This window comes from Mustela putorius, unplaced genomic scaffold (assembly GCF_011764305.1).
Source record: "Mustela putorius furo isolate JIRA1106 unplaced genomic scaffold, ASM1176430v1.1 tig00000139_pilon_pilon_pilon, whole genome shotgun sequence".
Classification (NCBI taxonomy): Eukaryota; Metazoa; Chordata; class Mammalia; order Carnivora; family Mustelidae; genus Mustela; species Mustela putorius.
Window position 1 is genome coordinate 15,689,599 of NW_025421293.1, and position 18,564 is coordinate 15,708,162.

The 18,564-nt window shown below is 44.9% G+C and overlaps 1 protein-coding gene across 6 annotated transcripts in view; it reads left to right on the forward strand.

The window, feature by feature from the left end:
• Positions 1-13,208, forward strand: part of LOC123390715 (transport and Golgi organization protein 1 homolog) — a 54,164-nt gene extending 40,956 nt beyond the window's left edge. For 5 of the 6 annotated variants that reach the window (XM_045075209.1, XM_045075206.1, XM_045075207.1 and 2 more), the window contains 7 exons: positions 5,216-5,276; positions 5,384-5,419; positions 5,499-5,566; positions 5,690-5,784; positions 6,753-6,817; positions 9,775-9,928; positions 13,030-13,208. In XM_045075209.1, coding sequence (XP_044931144.1) covers positions 5,216-5,276; positions 5,384-5,419; positions 5,499-5,566; positions 5,690-5,784; positions 6,753-6,817; positions 9,775-9,928; positions 13,030-13,034 — 484 coding nt within the window. In that variant the 3' untranslated portion in view covers positions 13,035-13,208. Of the gene's footprint in view, positions 1-5,215; positions 5,277-5,383; positions 5,420-5,498; positions 5,567-5,689; positions 5,785-6,752; positions 6,818-9,774; positions 9,929-13,029 lie in introns of those variants that run through there. The other variant, XM_045075208.1, reaches the window with a different exon arrangement.
• The last annotated feature ends 5,356 nt before the right edge of the window (positions 13,209-18,564 follow it).

Below are 18,564 nucleotides of genomic sequence, written 5' to 3' on the forward strand. Positions count from 1 at the left end.
TAATGTACTCTTGGATCCTATTGGCTAGTGTTTTTTGGTGAGAATTCTTGCATCTGTGTTCATCAAGGATCTTGATCTGTAATTCTCTTTTTGGATGGGATCCTTGTCTGGTTTGGGGATCAAGGTGATGCAGGCCTCATAAAACGAGTTTGGAAGGTTTCCTACCATTTCAGTTTTTTGGAACAGTTTCGGGACAATAGGAATTAATTCTTCTTTAAATGTTTGATAGAATTCCCCTGGGAAGCAATCTGGCCCTGGGCTTTTATTTGTTTGGATATTTTTGATGACTATTTCAGTCTCCCTACTGGTTATGGGTCTGTTAAGGTTTTCTATTTCTTCCTGGCTCACTTGTGGTAGATAATATTGTCTCTACTAGTACACCCACTTCTTCCAGATTGTCAAATTTGTTGGCAAAGAGTTGCTCATAATATGTTCTTATAATTGTTTGTATTTCTTTGGTGTTGGTTTGATTTCTCCTCTTTCATTTGTGATTTTATTAATTTGGGTCCTTTTTTCTTTTCCTTTGATAGGTGTGGCCAGGGGTTTATCAATCTTATTAATTCTTTCAGAGAACCAGCTCCTAGTTTCATTGATTTTGTTCTGTTTTGTTTTTTTTATTTGTTTGTTTGTTTGTTTGTTTTGAAAGATTTTAAGTATTTATTTGACAGAGAGAGAGATCACAAGTAGGCAGTAGGCAGAGAGGCAGGCAGAGAGAGGGAGGAGGAAGCAGGCTTCCCGCTGAGCAGAGAGCCCGATGCGGGGCTCGATCCCGGGACCCTGGGAGTATGACCTGAGCCGAAGGCAGAGGCCCAACCCACTGAGCCACCCAGGCGCCCCTGTTTGTTTCTATTTCATTGATTTCTGCTCTGATCTTTATGATTTCTCTTCTCCTGCTGAGTTTAGGTTTTCTTTGGTGTTCTTTCTCCAGCTCCTTTAGGTGTAGGGTTAGGTTGTGTATTTGAGACCTTTCTTATTTCTTGAGAAAGGCTTGTATCGCTATATATTTTCCTCTCAGCACTGCCTTTGCTGTGTCCCACAGATTTTGAACCATTGTGTTTTCATTGTCATTTGTTTCCATGAATTTTTTTTTCAATTCTTCTTTATTTTCCTGGTTGACCCATCCATTCTTTAATAGGATGCTCTTTAGCTTCCTTTCTCTGTCATTTGAGTTCCTTCCAACTTTCCTCTTGTGATTGAGTTCTAGCTTCAGAGCTTTGTGGTCTGAAAATATGCAGGGGATGATCGCAATCTTTTGATACCGGTTGAGGCCTGATTTATGACCCAGAATGTGATCTATTTTGGAGAATGTTCCATGTGCATTAGAGAAGAATACGTATTGTTGCTTTGGGATGGAATGTTCTGAATACATCTGTGATGGTCCAGTGTGTCATTTAAGGCATTTATTTCCTTGTTCATCTTTCGCTTGCATGATCTGTCCATTTCAGTGAGGAGAGTGTTAAAGTCCCCTACTCTTCTTGTATTATTGTTGATGTCTTTCTTTGATTTTGTTATTAATTGGTTTATATAGTTGGCTGCTCCCATGTCAGGGGCATAGATATTTAAAATTGTTAGATCTTCTTGTTGGAGAGACCCTTTGAGTATAATATAGTGTCCTTCCTCATCTCTTTTATTATAGTCTTTGGCATAAAATCTAATTGATCTGATAGAAGGATTGCCACTCCAGTTTTCTTCTGATTTTCATTAGCATGGTAAATTGTTTTCCACACCCTCGCTTTAAATCTGAATGTGTCTTAGGGTCTAAAATGAGATTCTTGTAGGCAGCATATGGTTGGGTATTTTTTTTTTTATCCATTCTGATACCCTGTGTCTTTTGATTGGGGCATTTAACCCATTTAAATTCAGGGGAACTATTGAGAGATATAAATTTAGTGCCCTTGTATTGCCTGTAAGATGACTGTTACTGTATGTTGTCTCTGTTCCTTTCTGATCTACAACTTTTAGGCTCTCTCTTTGCTTAGAGGATTACTTTCAATATTTTTTGTAGAGTTGGTTTGGTGTTTGCAAATTCTTTCAGTTTTTGTTTGTCCTGGAATGTTTTTACCTCTCCTTCTATTTTCAATGATAGTCTAGCTGGATATAGTATTCTTGGCTGCATATTGTTCTCGTTTATTGCTCTGAATATATCTTGCCATTCCTTGCTGGTCTGCCAGGTCACTTTGGATACGTTTGCTTCCAATCTAATATTTTTACCATTGTATGTTACAGTCTTCTTGTCCCGGGGTGCTGTCAGGATTTTCTCTTTGTTGCTAAGACTTGTAAATTTTACTATTAGATGACAGGTTGTGGACCTATTCTTATTGATTTCGAGGGGGGTTCTCTACACCTCCTGGATTTTGATGCTTGCTCCCTTTGCCATATTAGGGAAATTCTCTCCAATAATTCTCTCCAATAGACCTTCTGCTCTGCTCTCTCTTCTTCTCCTTCTGGAATCCCAGTTATTCTAATGTTGTTTTGTCTTATGGTATCACTTATCTCTGGAATAATCCCCAAGTGGTCCTGTAGTTGTTTGTCTCTCTTTTGCTCAGCTTCTTTATTCTCTGTTATTTGGTCTTCTATATCACTAATTCTTTCTTCTGCCTCATTTATCCTAGCAGTAAGAGCCTCCATCTTTGATTGCACCTCTTTAATAGCTTTTTTGATTTCAACATGGTTAAACTGTGGTTCTTTTATTTATCCAGAAAGGGCTTTTATATCTCCAGGTAGGGTTTCTTTAATATCTTCCATGCCTCTTTAGAGCGTGGCTAGAACCTTGGGAATTGTCATTTTGAACTCTAGATCTGACATATTGCCAATGTCCATATTGATTAGGTCCCTAGCCTTCGGTACTGCCTCTTGTTCTTTTTTTTTTTGTGGTGAGTTTTTCCACCTTGTCACTTTGTCCAGATAAGAATATTTGAAGGAGCAAATAAAATGCTAAAAGGGTGGCAAAGACCCCAGGAAAGTGTGCTTGAGCCAAATCAGAAGAGACCCCAAATCATGGTGGGAGAGAAAGGGGGTAAAAGGAAGTTCAGGGAAAAAAATTTTAAAAGAATACAAATAATGAAATAATATAAAAAAGAAAATTATATATACATATTAGACTGGTGACTAGAACAGGGTCATTCACTTAATTTTGGGTGTATTTTTGTCTCTTACAAGAAATTACCTCCCAAAATTTTAAAGAATGGAAAACATATATAAGAGTAAACACAATGAAATGACAGAATATGACTATTAAGATGGAAAGAATTTTTTTTTTTTAATTTCTAAAGAAAGACTTGATATGTAAGTTGTTTGGGAGAATAAAGAAAAAGAAAGTGGAGAAGAATTGCTCAGGCTGGAGAGTAGAACAAGCCCGGTGGTAGATTTAGGGTGTAGTTTCATCTATTAGAAGAAGTTGTACCCCAAATTTTTTAGAAGAAAAAACCCTACGTGTATACAGAAACTGAAGTTAGATACAATGAAGGATAACATACAACAATAATAATGAAGGTTCGAAAAAGATTTTTTTAATGGAAAGTATTGTTAAGATAAACTAGTTTAAAAAACGTTAAAAGAAGATACGGTAAAAGTTAAAAAAAATTAGCTGAAGATAAAAAAAGTAAAGTTAAAAAAATTAACTTTGTATCATGAGGAGAAAGCCGTGAATTCATGGTTTGCTTTCGCCTCCTCTGGTATTCCGCTGTTCTCCTTGGTAAGTGAACTTGGTCTTGACTGGATTTCTTGTTGGTCTTCTCAGGGAGGGGCCTGTTGTAGTGATCCGCAGGTCTCTTTGCCCCAGGCGGAATTGCACCACCCTTTCCAGAGGCCAGGCTAAGTAATCCGCTGGGGTCGCTTTCAGGAGATTTTGTTTCCTGAACACTTTCCGTAGAGTTCCAGAGATCAGTAATGAAAGTGGTGGCCTCCCAATCTCTGGCCTGGAGGAGCTGAGAGCTCAGGGACCCATTCCTCAGTGCGCCCTCAGGGAAAAGCACTCATCATTTCCCTCTCCCTGGCCTCTGGCTGCGCTCAGACCTCACCCAGGCTGTGACCAAGTGTCTCTGTCTCTGGCACACAGCTCCACCTGGAGTCTCCGAAACCCTTAGATCGCTGAGCTCTTTTGGGGGGATTTCCCCAGATCCTGTGCCATGGATTACGGTTCAAGGTAACGCTGAGTTGAGAGGTCACTCCTTGGCTCTCTTTCTGTTCCCGGCTTCCCCGCTCTAATACCTGCGTGTTCTATGACACTCAGACACCCCCGGGCCTTCTGTGACCCTGCAGGACCTGGGGGAACGCTGTCCCTGCACGGGCTTCAGCCCGGTTTAGCCTCTGGAGTGACGTCCCTCAGTGCGCACCGCTTTTAAAAGTCCTGGTTTTGTGCTCTGTTGCTTGTCAGAAGCCGGACCCTCCCCCCAGGGTCTCTCTTCCCATCGCTTTGGATTCACTTCTCCGTGGGTCCGACCTTTCAGAAAGTAGTCGATTTTCTGTTTCTCAAATTGATGCTCTTTTTCTCTTTGATCTCCTGTTGGATTTGTAGGTGTTTGGAATGTTTTGATAAGCTATTTAGCTCGTCTCCTGCTACCTGATGTCATCTCAGCCTGCTGTTTCTCGACCATCTTGACTCCTCCCTCCCTTTGGATTGTTAATCTTTGTACATTTTGAGGACTCAATTAAGTAATATACACTACAATTCAGAGGATGTATCCAGAGCGAATTAACTGACACAGAAAGATAAGGCACAAAACAATTACGTTACTAAACATATCCGGATCCCCAGGGTTGGCCTGACTGTGGAAACTAGCTCCATACCAGCGTCCTTGAGGTGGTGTTTGGAGGAAAACAGTTTGTCCTAGGATGAGTCTTTCCCATAAGCCCAGTAGTGGCATCTGATGGTGCTGGTCTTTGCAAACCTGGGAACCATAGTGAGGATAGAAGTTAAAGGAGAATAGAGCTTCATGACAAAAGACCTTTGTCATGTGATAACTGAGGGAAAGATTGAAAACGGGTAAGGAAGTTTTGTCGGTTTTGATCCCGCAGGCAAAGAAAAATGATGACGGAAAGGCTGTAAGAACAGCTTTGATCCCACAGTCCAATTATAGTCAGGTGAAAGTGTTTCCTGTGTCAGGATCAATTGTATGAGGGGACAGATAAGAGGAGGATGGTCACATTGGCAGATGATTGAAAACCACACTCAGTGTTGGGTTTTGTCTGAAGAAAACAATTGTCCCCCTCACAGACAAGAAGTGGAAGAAATGCGGGAAGAGCTGCAGGAGTCTAACCTCACCTTCAACCACAAGGTAATGGGAGTTGTGTCCAACACACTGACCCCTTGGCGCCCCCTGCAGGTGATGGTCGTGGCCCTTAGAGCCCTGAACATGGGTTTCTGGTGTGTTGGCTTTTTCAGATCGCAGTTCAAGAGAGGAACGCTCTGGCTAACTGGGTTAGTATTTTCCTTTTCCTCATCTTCGTTTGCGGCACAGTCGGGCACAACTGAAGGTGGGTGTGTTTTTCTGCCGCAGATGAAGGCTCGGTATTGGGAAGCAAGGATTATGCAGCAGAGCAGGGAGAATGCCTACCTGAAATACAGGTGTGAGAGTTTGACGTGCGTTTTTACGGGTGTTTGGAGAGGTGACGGCTATGCTGTTTACTGCCTAGGAGAGGACGTGGTGTTGTAATTCTTAGAGATGTCCATTCTTTTTCTGTGTTCAAGACTGCGCATGATGCAAAGGGAGATGCTGCCTGTGGGATCCGTGAGGCGGGAACTGATGCCGGGAAGGCCTGAGTCGCAGAAGCCTGTGTGGCAAGGTAGGGAGCACGATGTGAAATGCAGCAGCCTGATTTCTGCTGTGAAACCACACGGTGTCCTTCCTGTTCCTGTGGGTGATTGCTGTGTGTCCACCTCCAGCCTGCAGGTTGTCTGAAGGGGTGACAGGAGGTTGCTTTTCTTATATGTCCCCAGGCAGCAGGACACTTGCCCCATGACAGGTGGAGCTCACACCGCTCCACACCTTCCCCCTGCTACCCCCTTCGGAAGAGCTGAGCCTGAGAAGGTGCGAGACGAGCGCCCTTCCCACCTTGACTCAGTGGTCAAACCTTGAAAAAAAAAAAAAAAAGACTATTTGTGAAAAAGGGCATTTATTTACTCATTATGGAGGTTTCTATATTTTTGTTTTATTTGTCATCTATAGGACCATATTGAGCAATGAAATATATTTTACTCCTCTCATGTCATTGGTGCAATGCCATTGCTTTATTGCTCAATCTGTCTATGATTTCTTTTTTCGTGACTATACAAATGTCAAAGTCTGTTTCTTCCCTGAAATGTTTATTTGTTGGCTAGTCACGCATTCTAGGTCCCAACTGCAGGATGGACAAATGAACCATCCACCTGTGGCCTGAGAAGAGAACATGGGCTGTTCATGTTGAGGGTTTGTGGATGTCCCCACGCAAGGCTATTCTCACTTAGGTGTTTAATCTATGAAGATAAAGTGATTTTTTTCTGATGTGTGTTGAGCACCCCAATTTTAGTGTTGATAGCCAGTTGTACCCCGACCTGTTTACACGTGATGGGTTACTTACAGAAACACTGGAACCAGGGCCCTGGAGTGTCTCAGGCAAGAGGAGACTGGTGTCTCTCGTTGCAAAGGACTCACTTGAGTCACGGGTGAAACCCTCTGATAAGGGACCCAAGTGTGGGAAAGAGTGCAAGATGGGGAGAGGAAGGCATGGAGGGCACGAAACCAATATAAAACTCTGACCTTTGCCTGATCTAGCATCTAGAGTGGTTCCCAGGATGAACAGCAGCACTAGCCCTCAAAGCAACCCAGAGATGCATACGGTAAGTGCTTGGGCATTTTTAGTTGTGTCCGTTTCTGAAATGGATTGCAGTGTGGACAGGTCCCTGTCCTAGCCTGTGGCCTTGGTGTGTGTCCTGCGATCATCCCTTTCAGAGTGCACGCTGTTCACCCAGGAGCCTCTGCCTGCTCCATTAGAGATCTTCAATTTTGTGCTTCCTCCCAAAGCTGTAGATGCTTTGAGACACGTGATGGTAGGATGCTCACCTCATGCATCTGTGTGTGTATGTGTGTGTTTGTGTGGACGTGCTTGTATGTATGTGTGTACATAACTCGAGGAGGGTGACATCTCACCCCACAGTGAAGTCATCTAGTCCGGCTGACTCCTTGCGGTTTGCTTTCCTGCGGGAGCTGGAGCATTTTTAGTATTCGGGTCAGGAGACTAACCTGGGAGGGTATCTGCAGAGGTCCTCAGATGGAACATGGGAAAAGCCAGGACCGCGTCACACTTGCCCCACATGCTTTGGGCAGCTTGAGCGTTTGTGGAAAAGGTGAGCTGTGACCTCCCGTGCATCCCATCTGAGTGGATGAAGACGACAGCTGGAATCCCTCCAGTTGGCCCCTGGGTGAGATGATGATGAACTCTGGCAGGTGCCAGGTGTGTCATAGAAAACACCCCCTGGAGCAGCAGCCCTGAAGAGGGAATCCCAGTGACTCTCTGCAAGGCCCACACCTCACACATGTTTTACTTGTGCTTCCATGAGCGGGTTCTGATGGGGTCTGATGGCTGTGCCAACTCATAGGGTCTCTCCCGACCCATCTTGGGAGCATTGCCTGTGCTCTCCAGACACACTGGTTCCCATTTGGGGGTTTCGAATCGGCCCATCAGTGGGTCTCAGCACCAAAGACTAGGCATTTGCTCTGTGCCTGAGCTAAGGACTGTCCGAATGTCGGGGACATAGATCCACAGAGCTGGTCTCGCTCACTCAAAGGGGTCCTGTTACTCTCAGAAAGCACTCTTCCAGGTCCTCTGCAGGACTCCGGACACTCCTATCTCCTCAGCAGTGTCTGTGGCCATGGACAGCCCTTGTGGAGTGTAGGAGATCCCATTGTCAGGGAGGGAAGCAGAGCTATTCAGGGGGGATGCTGGTGGGCTTCCAGTTGACCCATAAGCACATGCACTTCCACGTGTGGACAACAGGCTTTCCAGGGCCTATCATTGTGTTTGTTCTCAATGTATAGAAGGAGCTGCTCTGTTTGCTGTGATGGGGGAGGTGTGGTCCCAGCTGTAGATACTGGCCTGTCGTGAATGGAGTTTTTTCCTTAGTTGATTATCCTTGGTGTCACACTCTTGTCTCTGTCGAGGTGTGCAGATCTATATTAACATGTGGTGACAGTAGTTTTCCCCATGGCATGTCTTCACCCCAGGTGCTAGGTGAGACCCAGGGGGCGGATAGGTGTTCTGGCACAGATGCTATAGTATTGGAACATGGTGGTGGGAAGATGTGTATGCGGATGTGTACCCCTGCCTGCCCACAGTGCACTCCGGGGAAGTAACTGGGGGAGGAGGGCCCCTCCCTCACAGTGAAGTGCTCTGGCCAGCCCGACTCCCTTTAGGTTAAGTTCAGGTGCACTGGTGTTGTGCTCATGCTGGGGATAGATGGGTCTGGTAATCCTCACAAATGGAAACTGGGGAAAACTCTCTCTGCATTTTATACTGTCTCCTTTGCAGACTGCAATGTTCTCAGGGCATGTTTCACAAGTCATCTCCATTTTACTTCTGCTGGAAAACGTGCCTTGCAGAACCAGCCCACTTAAGACCCTTTCTACAAGTATTTTGAAGTGTCAAAGCTCTTATGTGCACTGTCATAATCGCACACTGGGTCACATGTTCTGAAGGGGGACATCAGTGATTACGTGCATGATCACTGCCTCCCAGCCCTTCAACTGGGTTTCCAGGAACAGGTCCTTTGGTCCTAAGTTACTGTGAGAGGTTATTTCTTTTCTCATCACACGTGTGGAGTTTTCCACTGGGAAGCATATAACCTTTTGTGAATTCTATTATATGGCCTTCCCATCTTCATTTCCCATTGTACAAAATTACTCTGGAACTCAGTAGGTTGAAATTTCCCAATGACTGTGTTTTCAGACAAACACAGGGGATGCCTGTGTGGCTCAATGCATTAAAGCCTCTCCTTAGGCTCAGGTCATGATCCTATGTGCTGGGATCAAGCCCCACATCAGACTCTCTGCTCAGCAGAGAGCCTGCTTCCCTTCCTCTCTCTCTCTCTGCCTGCTTCTGATCTCTGTCTGTCAAATAAATAAAATATTAAAAAAAAAAAAAAAGACAAGCACAGCAGCTCAGTGTAAATAAAGGTTTTTGATATCATGTCCCTCGGACGACACTTTGCCAGTGCCCCTGTCAGACCACAAGGCCCTAATTCCTCAAGTGTCTTTGTAGCCATGGACAGAAACTGTAGAGAGTAGAGGACCCCTTTGTCAGGAGCGAGGCAGCGTGGGGAGAGTCAGGGACTTATACGCCAATGATTCCCCTCAAGTGGCTCAGAAACTTTGTGGAGAAAGGGCATTCAGTTTCGTCACATTCTCTCTATTCTGCCCAAAGCAAAATCTTCTCTGGTGGCTGAGGAGGATAGAGGAAGTATTGTTCAGGATGTCGATGCCTCCGTGTCTGGAATGTGCTGCTTTAGTTTGCAATGATCCTTTTTCATCTTGAAGACACTACTTCTTGCTGGATAATGTGGGCCGACATGGGCAGTGATGTGTGGTGACAGGCTATTCCTGTAACAGCCATTGCCGTCTCCCCCCTCATTGTACTGGCCCCAGCTGGGAGGGACATGTAAGTTTTCTAGCATGATGCAGCTCTCCTGGAAGGTGGTATTGGAGAAGGAGCCGGATGCTGGGAGCTCTTTCTTTTGGTTTCTTTTCTTGGTGTTGCAACTTTTGTCTGTTTTGCTAAAATATTTTCTTGTCTGTTCTGCAGGTCACTAGAGGTGTGAGAGAGTTCCCTCATTGCCCAGGGCTCCTCCCTATGCCCTACCACATGGGGTGGAATGTACCAGACTTCCCTCCTCCTCATCCACCTCCACAGTGGTGGACATGGGGGCCTCGGCCACACTTCGTTCCTCCACCACAAGGTGAGTTGATCTGAATTGACATGGGTCATAGAGCTTATTCATAGTTGAACCACTTCTGTCGGTGGAGAGGATGGAGAGGTGGTACCACAAGGCTTTGCAATGCAGCAATAAGCCCAAGTGAGGACATGGTAACATTCCTCCACTTTGTCTGACGTCCATCTCATGGACTGTCTGGTTCAACATACAGAACTGGGCAGCAGGCGTCTACTATGGAGCAGAAAAGTGACATTCCACAGAGGACAGACATAGAAGCATTGCCCAGGTACACTACACAGACACAATGTTTTGGGCTCTGGGCTGGACGAAGCACAACCTTCACATCAGTCTCACATGTGGAGACCCCCAGTTGTCCAGCATTATAGATTAGTTCTGGAAACATATGTCCCAGGAAGAGTGGTTGTATCTGCGAGGGTGATGGACAGTTCCCGCCTTCGTCCACAGGGGTCCGGGGAGTCCTGTGAGAAACACAGTGGACCCTCCGGAAGGAGAGAGGGGAATAGGCTGGGGCAGGGGTAGAGGGTTGGCTTGAATCCTGTGTGATCGTCAGTCTGAAACCACCTCTGTCCCTTCTCGGCCTTCGGTCCCAATCAGAAGCCTGTGGAGCTCAAGGGGACAATAGCAGCACCATGCCCGAGAAGGTCCCAGAGAAGAACCAAGTAAATGCTGGGGCGTTTTCAGTTGTACCCATTTCTGGAGTCCTGTTCCTCTCTGGGCAGCACAGTGTCCTGACCTCTGTGTGTTGGGTATATCCTGGGGTCTGTGTGTGGTGTCGTTTCCCGTTCAAAGTGGCAAGTCTTCATGCAGAGCTTACAGGCATCTATTTCCAGATCATCACCTTCTGGTTGTGTCAGTGGAGCAAAGGCAGAGTGTGTTCAGGGCTTGACATTCAAGGGGAAACCAGGCTGGGGACGCTGTATGATTCTGAAGTTCTTCAGGACACACGTGCTTGTGCCTGGCTATTTGCGCACACTAAGCAGTGGGCAGTTGCCATTGTTGGGAAGGAAGTGTCTCCATTGCACAATGGCAGACATCTGTCTCTTACCTTCGTACACATCCAGCATCCACATACGTTGTTCTGGGAGGGATGAAACACCTCTCACTTCATCTGCAGTGTGTAGGGTTTAAGCTGTCATTTCCTTAGTTGTATAAACGCCTGACACAGGGAAGTGGTCCCTTCATTGTTCATTAGCGTAGGGGTCTGCCCTTGTCCTCTGTAGCTTAGAAACTTGTGGATAATGCTCTGGGAGGTGAGAATGAAAGAAAAAGTGGCAGATGCCGGAGTCAGGTGTAGAGGGTTTGCTGGAATGTTGCTCGGTCACTTCCAGGTGGAGAAGCTTCTGTCTTTTCCATGGTGTGAGTCAGATACAGATGCTGGAGCGTCCTCTACAAGGACCAGCGGTGCTGCCCACAGGCCTCTCGTGGCATGAGGGAGTGAAGACTGCTAAAGACATGGTAACTTTCTTCTGGTTGTTCTGTACTTAGAATCGATGGACCCTGTCTTCCAGTCATACTGAGAGGGTTGTAGGTTCCTTGTGGTGGCAGAGACCTGCCCTTCTCCGAATGCTGGGCACAGCAGGTTTCACACACATATGGTATGGAGACGATGCTCTGTGCTCCGGGAGGGATGAGGCCTTAATGTGAGGAATTGAAGGTGTGTGTCTGAGAGAAGTGAGGGACACACTGATGACAGGACATAGACCATGTGTTCTGTATAAGGGAAGAACTAGAGATGTATCCAGAAAGAAGGGAGGGAGCCCTGAGTCACACAGAAACAGGAGTTTGTGGATGCCCAGAAGGCCCGAGGTGCTCAGGGAGAGGCTGGGCTTCTCTCAGGGAGGGTGAGGCCATTCCTGGCAGGCCAGCAGCTTGAGAGTGAGTGTGAAGACACCATGCCGTCCACACCGACTGCAGCATGTGTTCACTCACACAGTGTGGATCACGCCGTTATTTGTCTCAGAATGTCGTTTTTGCCATGAATCCCTTCACTCATAGTCTGTGAAGAGCGTTGTTTCCCTGAATTTCTGAAAATTCTGAACCATGTGAAAGAGTATCGTGGAGATTTGGAAATTTAACTTGGCCTTTGGGGATTCTTGTCTGGCTGACTTTAAGTCCCGCAGCAAGAAAACATGAAGACAAGACGGAGAACCAGTGAATGGTGGCTGCCCTGGCCTCAGCCTGAGTCAGACTGTTAGTGGGAGAGTCAGGGTTGGCCAGGAGCAGCCCTAGCTGGAGCCCTGTCACCAGGCCTCCGCATCTGCATCACCACCCTGCCTATAGCTGTGCGCTTCTCTGGGACTTCAGTCCCAGTGTCCAGATTTGCCTGTATTCCAGATTTCTCAGTCCAAATACCAGCTCTCAGTGGGGCCTTCTCAGGGCCTCAGCTTTTATTTTAATCTGTTATAGAGAGAACATATTGGATTCTGAGGTCACTAGAACAATAGGAGTTGAAGTACATAAAGAAACTGCTGGGGCGCCTGGGCGACTCAGTGGGTTAAGCAACAGAATCTTGATTCCTGCTCAGGTCATGATCTCGAGCTTTTGAGATTGAGGCCCAAGTCGGGCTCGGTGCTGAGTGTGGAGCCTATCTGGGATTCTCTCTCTCCCTCACTTCTCCTCCATCCCTCTTCGCTCACAAGTTTGTGCTTTCTCTGTCTCTGTCTCAAAAGAAAAAAAAAAAATAATAATAATTGGCAAAGAATCTGGGCTCTGACCATTCACCATTCTCACTGTTTAAATGAAAATAGCTCCATGCCAATGAGCATCAAAAAATGTTTGTTTAAGTCCATAAAATACACTAAGAGTGTAATACCTCAGCCCCGGTAGTGGCAATTCTCATTTCAAAGACAAGGCAAAGAGCCTCATTTTTTCTATTAAATGTCAGGTCCTAGCCACAATGTAGTAAAATATACTTAAGAGAACAGGTACAATCAGATATTTCTACGTGAGATGTGAAGACAGTTATTGTCTATTACATACAGACTCACAGATGTGGCCACACACCCAAGTGTTCATCCAAGGCCTCAGATACAGTATGGAAGGCAGAGAGCATTTAGGAAAACATAAGTTCCCATTGTACTAACCCAAATCCTCTTGCCTTACAGGGTAATCATTTTGTAATCTGAAGACTTCCTTGACCTCCAACAACCAGGCTCCAATGAGTTTTTATATCTAGTCAAGATATGAATGTTTCTTCCTGGTGGTCTGAATGCTTTCCCTGCCCATCCTCTACCCTGTGCTTTGTCTCTCCTGGTATCTCCCCAATAAACTGTTCATGGTTCTGTCTCTGTGTCAGCATCTCCCTTCGGGGGGACCTACAGTCCCTCTCCTTCGAGGGCACAGGGTGAAGCCTTCAGACAGATAACACCCTGGCAGCAGTGGGGAATGGAGGATAGAGCAAGATTACCCTTCGTGGTACTTCTACTGCAAGGGACCCCAGGAACCTTTCTGGGGAGGGGGCCCAGGTTGAATTTAGATCTGATGGTGTTTGTATTAACTCTGGTGACAGATCCTCTTGAGCACATGGCACCTGCTTTTTTAGGGGGGTAGTGATCAGCAGGACAGGTGGCTGTCCCTATGCAGTGGTCTACTGTGACAGTGAGCAGAGAATGAAGGTCTTGTGAGGCCCTGAGAGCCTGGTGAGGAGGCCCTGCATTAAACCAGCTTTTGTGCAGGGTTTTCACCTAACCAGCTGCCCCCCAACCACAGGGAGACCTTGAGTGGAGCTGATGGTGGCAGTGTTTGTGGTAAGACCCATGATGCCCCACAGTCCTCCCACAGTTTCACTGTTGAGGGGTGGGCAGGGCAGAGGTCCCTGACAGGAGACCCATCCCTTCTTCAGCAGCAGGAGGATTTGGGTGTGTATGCTTCTGTCCCCTTTTAGGCCCTTTTTTCCCAATCCCTTCTGCAGCAGAGCTGCTGGATCCTGCAAAGCCCTCCTTCTTCCCAGGTCATGGGGTCCAGCTCCATTCTCACTGCCCCAGGATAGAGAGCCAGAGCTGTATTTCCAGCTGGTTCACCCAATGCCCTGGGGAGACCCTGGGGCCTTTGCAGTAAATTCCTGCCTCCTGAGGTGTGACAGAGAAGCGGCCTTGTTGGCTGAGTGCTGAGTAGGGGGCTCTGGGAGCTTCCCCAGAACATGCTGGTAGGTGAGAAAGTACAGGCAATGACATATTGGGGCTCTTCCCAGGGTTTGGTCCTCATTGTCCCTGAGGACATTTGAAGACCCTATTTTACTCAGGGGTCTCTGGATTGAGAGGTCACGGGACACTGCAACAGAAATACTGTGGTTGGTTTTTTACCAATGCCGACTTGTTTCTGGGGAGAAATCGTGACTCAGCTTCAGAGAAACTGGAGCTACATTGGGTTGGGCCAGGAATGCAAAAACCATTGACCTTCAGGACCTTCTAGAAGGAGGAGCTGGGATTCTGCTCTCTGAGTTCTGCTAGACCCAGTACCCCAGGTAAAAGCACAGACTGTCCTGCACTGATGCTTTTATTACTTTTCAGTGTTTATTTTTTTCCAACAATGTTACAGTAGTTGGAAAAGAAGTGCAAACTTGACAGGTCCCTGATTCCATAAACCTTTCATTTTTTTAAGGTTAAATTTACAAGGAAAACAGGAATTGTTTTATTGATCCTTTCTCGTGATCATTGGAAGGAAACTCATCAATAATATCTTCAAAACGTGCCTTTTACCTCATCTCCTTTTCTCTGTTTTCTTTTTTAATGATTTTATGCAAGTACAGTGGTGAGGAGGGGGAGGCAGAGGCAGAGGGAGAAGGTGACTCAACACTGAGTGGGGACTCCAACGTGGGACTCGATCCCAGGATCCTGACATCAAGACCTGATCCATGCAGGTGCCCCTGCTTATCTCTTTTCAACTGAGATTTGCTATGTTTTCTAATTTTGTCATGAGTCGGTAACAATCTTCAGCAGTTTTAAATTGGTTAAAGAGTTCAGGAAGAGCTCTTTCGCAGGATTCCACTGAGATTTCTTCTGTTCAAAGTGTCAAGACCACTTCTCAATATGCGAAAGATTGTACTAAGCAAAATCTGTGAATCAGCATTTGAAAAAAAGCTGCTGCTATTTGTGGAAGATATTAAAATAGATGCTTAGATCGACCAATTCATGGACTTCCCACTTTTTTCTTTTCCTTTGTTGCTCATTTCTAATTCACATATCATATGCATAGCTCTTCCTGAGTTTTCCATGTCTCACAAGTACTTTTAGGTTCCTTTGTGACTTGTAAAGGAAACAGACCTTCTGGTGAGCATGCAACTTTGTGTCCCTTCAGGATTTGTTGTTTACATCTCTATTAACGTTTCTCACCCATTTAAAACTATCATGCCACCTTGATATATTACAAAAGAAGTGTAATCTATATGCATCTATATGATTTCATTTAATTATAGTGTATTTATTGGAGATTTTCTGTTTATGACTAAGGCCTGAGAATATCTCCCAAGTCCATTGAATTTGGAAAAATCATATATCCTAAGTATGAAATTTGAAAGTTTGCATATTGAAATATGGAATATGAAAGATGCATGTTTGCATCTCCTAAATGGAGATGATGTCCCTCTTAAGGTTAGTTTCTGAGCAAGGTGCAAGTGGACGTAATCATTGTGAGGGAAGAAAAAAATGTCTTCCATTCTTTTCCAAACTTGCTGCAGTTGCTCCATTATCTTATGTCTGGATATAGGCAATTATTTTTTCTTTTCAAATTTTTATTTAAGTTCTACTTAGTTAACATGCAGTGTATGGATATAAGCAATCTTTTGACGGTATCCTTTTTTTAACCATTTATTGATTTCATAAATTAATATATCCTTATTTTTTCTCCATGCTAAGAAAATCAACTAATGTATCATCTATCTTTATGACCCAATTCTTTGTTTTTAGGATTTTATTTATTAATCTGAGAGACAGAGAAAGAGAGAGCATTTATGGAGGGGGTTAGGCAGAGGGAGAAGCAGACTCTGCTGAGCAGGGAGCCTGCTGCATGACTAGATCCCAGGACCTTGAGAAATGCCCATAGCAGAAGGCAGGTGCTTAATCCTCTGAAACACCCAGGCACACCCTTATGACATTTTTTTTTTTAAGATTCCATTTATTAGTTGGACAGAGAGGGATCACAAGTAGGCAGAGAAGCAGGCAGAGAGAGAGGAGGAAGCAGGCTCCCTGCTCCGCAGAAAGCTCGATGCAGGGCTCAATCCCAGACCCCTGGGATCATGACCTGAGCCTAAGGCAGAGGCTCTAACCCATGACCTGAGCCTAAGGCAGAGGCTCTAAGGCCACCCAGGTGCTCCCCTTATGACATTCTTTTTTTTTTTAATTGTATTTATTAGTTTTACAGAGAGAGAGAGCACAGGCAGAGGGAGTGGGAGAGGGAGAAGCAGGCTTCCCATAGAGCAGGGAGCCCAATGTGGGGCTTGATCTCAGGACTCTGGGATCATGACCTGAGCCAAAGGCAGATGCATAACAACTGAGCCACCCAGGCGCCCCCCTTATGACATTCTTGGAATGTCTTTATAAAATGAAATATTTGATTGTCTAGTTACTGCTGAAGAGGATGAAGGGGAGGAAGAGAAAAATGAGGTATCATGAGAACAATTGAGCCAGCCAACATGAATCACTTGGCCACATGTAATTTTCTTAACAGGTTCAGCGCTGGTGTAAAATATCGTATCCTTCATTTTTCATTTTTTGAGGAACCTCTTCACCATTTTCCAAAGTGGCTGTACCAACTTCCATTCCCACCAGCAGTATGAGAGGATTCTCCTTTCTCCCAACTTCTCTAACACTGGTTGTTTCTTGCCTTGTCAGTTTTTACGGTTCTACCTGGTGGAAGGTGGTATCTGTGTGGTTTTGATTTGAATCTCCCTGATGGCTAATGATGATGAACAGTTTTTCATGCATCTGTTAGCCATTTGTATGTCTTCTTTGCAGAAGTGTCTGGTCCCATCTTCTGCCCATTTATTGACTCGATTATTTGTTTTTTGGGTGTTGAGTTTGAGAAGTTCTTTATAGTTCTTGGATACCAGCCCTTTGTAGTGTCATTTGCAAATAAGTTCTCTCATTTTGTGGGTTGCCTTTTTGTTTTGTTGATGGTTTTCGTTTGTGGCGCAGAAGCTTTTGATCTTGATGAAATCCCAAAAGTTCATTTTCACTTTTGTTTCCCTTGCCTTTGGAGGTGCATCTAGGAAGGAGTTACTGTGGCTGAGGTCAAAGAGGTTGCTGCCTGTGTTCTCCTCTAGGATTTTGGTGGATTCCTGCCTCAGTCTGAGCTCTTTTATCCAGACTCAGACTTTTCACGACAGATAACAAAGTGATGGTTGGCACCATGGGTGAAGTAGGTGATAGGGATGAAGGAGCTGCTTGTCCTGATGAGCCCTAGAGAATGCATGAAAGTCTTGAATCCCTCTGTTGTATTCCAGAAACTAATATATGTGAACCATATTGGAATTAAAGAATTACAAAAAAGGAAAATAGTTTGCAAACTGTTTTAGGTGTATGGAAATGTTTAGTCCTGTCTTTTCTATTTGGTTTTGTTGGTAAGTCTAAACCTATTACAAAGTGAAAAGTTTATTAGTAATCTTTTTTTTAATTTTTAAATGCATAATGTAGCATAATTATTCCTACCACTACTTACTAGTAATTGACACCTATTCTCTTCTATTGTTTTATTTATTTATCTATTCATTTATATTATTTAAACATTTTATTTATTAATTAGACACAGAGAGAGAGATCACAAGTAGGCAGATAGGCAGGATGGTGGGGGGGAGAAAGTCCCCGCTGAGCAGAGAGTCCGATGTGGGTCTCCATCCAAGGACCCCAAGATCATGACCCGAGCCAAAGGCAAAGACTTAACGCACTGATCCACCAGGCACCCCTGTTGTTTTATTTAAATAATAGCATTTATGTTAAAAAAATTGAGTAATACACAATATAGAAATCACAGAGCAATTACAGATGTTTTATGTTAAGGTAAAACATATATAACATTTTGTATTCTATCATAATGTAGTTTTCTAATCTAGAATGGGTGTGCCCTTACATGGCGCTCTATGAAGTTGGTGCCTGCCATTCCAGGGGCTAATTACTCATGGAGAGAAAAATCATGGCTGTAATACTAGAATGATTAACACCAACAAAGTCTATTTAGAGGTTACTGGAGGGGCTAAAAGAGAGTTGATATGGGGGGACCACCTTGGTGGCTCAATTGGTTAAGCATCAGAGTCGTGATTTTTGCCTCAGGTCATTATATCAGGGTCATGAAACTAATCCCAAATCAGGCTCCACATTGAGCATGGAGTCTGTTTAGATTCTCCCTCTCGGGTGTCTGGGTGGCTCGGTGGGTTAATCCTCTGCCCTCAGTTCAGGTCTTGATCTCAGGGTCCTGGGATCGAGCCCCACATCATGTTCTCTGCTTGGTGGGGAGCCTGCTTCTCTCTTCTCTCTACCTGCCTCTCTATTTGTGATCTCTTTGTCTGTCAAATAAATAAATAAAACCTTGTTAAAAAAAGATTCTCCATCGCCTTCTAGCACACCCCACCAATTCAGTCTTTTTTCTCTCGTTCTCAAAAAAATATATGTATATGTATATGTATATGCATGTATGTATGTATAAATGGT